We start from the raw sequence: 4,221 nt of genomic DNA on the forward strand, positions 1-4,221 counted from the left end.
TTACGTTAGGCGTCCTTTGTAGTCATTACTTAGATGTCCTTTACACAAACATCCAAAACAAAGTCCCTTTTCCTTTAATTAAAAGTTTCAACTTCTCCCTGTGTGTCTTCCTCTCAAAGTCTGAACAGTGCTCCAAGATATGCGCACCATCACAGCAGTAGCAAGCAAGTTTCCCGTTGCTATTACTGCTTGAATTCGCTGGGGTACCACACTGGTTATGTATGAAGGTGATGTTATGACTTATATGAAGGTGATGGTTATGACTTATATGGCTTACTCATATTGAGTCTCTTAGTCCTACCCATGACTGAATCTTGTATATCACCAAATATGGGATTGGAGCATATTTTAGCCTGCTTCTCAATGAACTGTACAAGCTCTGTAAAGGTAATTTTGCCTTTGCTTTCCAACCTTTCTTCTGCCTTGGTCCGCCATTTGTCCCTCAACTTATATGGAAATTTCATCACAATGGCCTTCAAAGTAGATGCTGTGTTCAGTTCATCCATGTAGTTTAGCTTTGTCATAAGGTTACTGCAGCCTTTGAGATGCAGTGCAAAGTCATTTAGTGCCTTAGGGTCTTCAGGCTTTATGCTTTGCCATTTAAGAACTTTGTCAATGTGGGCATTGGAAATACTGTATTCGTTGCCAAATTGTTCATGCAGCAAGCACTTGGCCCTAAGGTAGCCTTGACCTGCCTCCATGTGCTGGAAACTCCTTACTAAGTCCCTTGCTTGCCCCTTTGTAAATTGCTCCAGATAGAATAGTCTGTCTCGTACATCGCTTGTCTTTTTTTCAATGTTATGTTCAAAGGACGTCATGAATGACCTAAACTGTAAGATGTCCCCATCAAAGACAGTGACGGTTTTGGTGGGAAGTAAAGACATTTGTTGTTGTTGGAGAAGCATAGAGGAAATCTCGTTTTGTTTACTCAAAAAGGCTATTAGATTGTTAGGGGGCATGACATCTTCCCTTTAAGCATCTTCCCTTTAAGGGGGTTCCCTTTAAGCTTTAAACAGAATACAGTTTAACATGAACGTAATTATAATTGGTGGTCCCTCGATGGTCAGTGTGTGGTGTCCTGGGTAAGTGATCGCTGTCGACTTTAAGATGAATTCGCGGAGGTCTGGCTGTCGTGCGAATGTTCAAACAGTTCTTAGTTATCATTGGCTAGCTGAAGCGATTGGGTTTAGCGAACTCCGCAAAAGAAATAAAAGTAGCGAACTAGTTACTTCTTGCGACAATCGTGTGTTGCATGGGCCCGGGTGCAGAACCAATACCGATTTGTTCTCGAAGGTGTGCACGCTCTTCGTCTCTAGGTAGCTACTTTGATGCAGCCAGGTAGAGAGACCGAACAAAGGGGGATCCGTCTGATGTCGTAGTTCCACATCCGACCTGACTTGGGCCATGCCCCTAGGGGGAGCACCCCCCCCCCCTTTTGTCTGTGGAGGCATGGTACCTACACAAATCAAAAATATATATACAAGTATGTCTGTCCCAATCAAACTACTGGAGTTGTGTGCATAAAGTTCATACATTCTGGGACAAGTTTGCCGTCAAAAATATAGCTACTCTGGCATTCCAGGTGACTACTACACTATTGCTAGGTGGTTACTGTGGAATTCGATCTGGTTGCTATACTGTAACTAGTGATCTCTAACAAATGACTATGGTATCCCAGGTTGTTTGTAGGGCGGTGAAAAATCAGCAACCACCTGGAACACTGTAGCACTATGTTCTCGCTAGTTGGTTGCTATGGTATCCCAGATGATTGCAGAATATTACAAAGTGGTTGCAATGCTATAACTAAGTGGTTCTTAACTGGTTGTTATTGTATAGCTTTTGGTCAAGTGGTCTTGCATGATGGTTACTATGCTATCCCTGGTGGTTGCTAGGGTGTGTTACCAAGTGGTTGCTATGGTATCCCAGGTGGCTGCTATATAATCGCTAAATGGTTGCTGTGATGTTCCTGGTGATTTAAGTAATCTTGCTAGGTCATTGCTGTAGTACCTCAGGTGGTTTCTATGTTGTTAATAGGTGGTTTCTATGTTGTTAATAGGTGGTTATGTGGTTGCCATAGAGTAATTGCATGTGCAATTAGTAATCACTAATTATAAGAAGAACTAGAAAAATAGAAAGTTGGCTTCATCAAGCCAGTGTGATTCATTCTTTTGGTTTAAATGGTTATAGAGCATAAGGAACGTGGGTGCTCTTGAGAGTTTAACCTCACAAAATGACATCATATGAATAAAGGTAATCAAATGAGTGGGTGTGAGCATGTGGTACTACATAAGTGATTGCTGCATAGTACACTACATCAGCTTTGTGTCTTCATGAGGTTTTCATCTTGACAGCTTCTGAGAAGATCTGAATTTGGGCACACTGAGCTATCTGAGGGTATCTAAAATTGGATACAACTTGTAAGCTGTTTTCATGAATTTTATGGAAGTAAACCAAAGTGATCGCTGTGTCCAGTTTTTCTGTCCGGAGAGGACAAAATCTACTGCAGCATATGTATCGTTTTATCTGTGTGTAGCAGCGGTTGCTCTGCTAACTGTGTGTGGAAACCTGCTCATCATCATCTCTGTGTGTCACTTCAAGCAGCTCCACACACCAACTAACATGCTCATCCTCTCTCTGGCTGTGTCAGACTTTTTTGTTGGACTCTTTATAATGCCATTACATTTAAGCCGTTTGACCGAATCCTGCTGGATTTTTGGAACAACTCTCTGTCTATTTTTTGTTTTGATCACCTTTTCTGTTACAGGCATATCAATATATAATGTTGCTCTTATAGCAATTGATCGGTATTTTGCCATCTCTAACCCTTTTCTCTATATTGAAAAAGTGTCTGTAAGTAAAACTTGCCTTGTGATTTGGTCTATGTGGTTTTTATTAACGTCTTATACCTCTGCACTGCTTTACTTTAATGGAGCCTCGACAGGTCTCATAATGTGTCCAGAACAGTGTGTCTTTGTCTTGCATGAGATTTGGTCTCTGGTTGATCTTGTAGTTGTTTTTGTTTTGCCCTGTTCTGCTATAATCATATTTTATGCTATGGTTTTTGTTATTGCCAGGAAACACGCCACTGCCATTGCTCAGAGTAAAACCTCAAAGAACATGGCAGACTCGATGAAATCTGAGAGAAAAGCAGCAAAAGTTCTGAGTATTTTAGTGGTTGTGTTTGTAGCCTGCTTGTTTCCATACTTTGTTAATACTTTAATAAGCAATGCAATAGAATCTCAATCAATTTATAATTTGTCAATACTTGTATATCTTAATTCCACTATTAATCCATTGATTTATGCCTTGTTTTACCCATGGTTTAGGAAGTGCCTTAAAATAATTTTAACACTTCAAATATTTCAAACAGATTCTGCACTGATGAATGTCCATTAACATGCTGCTTAGAAATGTTATAAGATTTTAGGATAACATTATCATATGATTTGGTTTGGATCAGGGAAGTTTGCTTTAAGCAAAGTTCATGGATATCCAGTGTTCTCTGCAAAGGATCAAGGTTGCTGTGCACCTGCTAATTTGGAACGAAAACCAGCCAGTCTGGCTTTTTGTGGATAAGATTGGACTCTCTGAGCATGTGCAGGACAATTAGGAAAATGACTTGTCTTTTACTATGATTATTTTCCCAATGTCAAGTCATCATATGCGGGGGCTGTATAAGCCAATATGGCATGTTATAAACACCAGAGGGCATAACCTAGATAGATTTTGTTTTTTATATAAGAAGTATCTAATTAAAATATCTAATTCTGCACATTTCTAGCTTGTGTTTTACATGATATAAACATGTGTGACCATTGTATACTTCAAGCTATGGGTCAGTTTATAGAGGCAATTAATAATATTTTTTAAATTAAATACAGGTTCATGTGCTAGTGACTTAAACCATGACCCCTGCTCCCAGTTCATGATGGTAAGCACCCCCAAGCAAGGCACCCAACCCCAAATGCTCCATGAGCATCCCGAGCCCAGTACTCACATATGGGACAAATTCAGACATTGTATTCCTGTTTGAATAAAAGGAATTGTACAATTTCAATTGTAAATAAAAGTCTATTAATATGATCACCAAAATGTATCTGTGAATTGCTTGTATTGTTTTTTCATTTGACATATGTGTGCACTTTGAGTAATATTTTTTATTGGTATTTTGCAAAGCAAAATTTATACAAAACTTGTTTTTTTCTGAAACTATGTTCAAAG

At 39.3% G+C, this 4,221-nt stretch overlaps 1 protein-coding gene across 1 annotated transcript; it reads left to right on the forward strand.

The window, feature by feature from the left end:
• The first annotated feature begins 2,430 nt into the window (after positions 1-2,430).
• On the forward strand, positions 2,431-3,396 carry LOC143523651 (trace amine-associated receptor 13c-like). Its single transcript, XM_077018208.1, has one exon. The coding sequence runs from the start codon at positions 2,431-2,433 to the stop codon at positions 3,394-3,396; it is 966 nt and encodes a 321-aa protein (XP_076874323.1).
• Positions 3,397-4,221: the final 825 nt, after the last annotated feature.

The sequence above is a fragment of the Brachyhypopomus gauderio genome, chromosome 9 (genome assembly GCF_052324685.1).
Source record: "Brachyhypopomus gauderio isolate BG-103 chromosome 9, BGAUD_0.2, whole genome shotgun sequence".
NCBI classification, from domain to species: Eukaryota; Metazoa; Chordata; class Actinopteri; order Gymnotiformes; family Hypopomidae; genus Brachyhypopomus; species Brachyhypopomus gauderio.

Bases quoted from the DNA above. Each gene is read 5' to 3' on its own strand.
- LOC143523651 (XM_077018208.1), top strand. From the start codon at position 2,431: ATGAATTTTATGGAAGTAAACCAAAGTGATCGCTGTGTCCAGTTTTTC.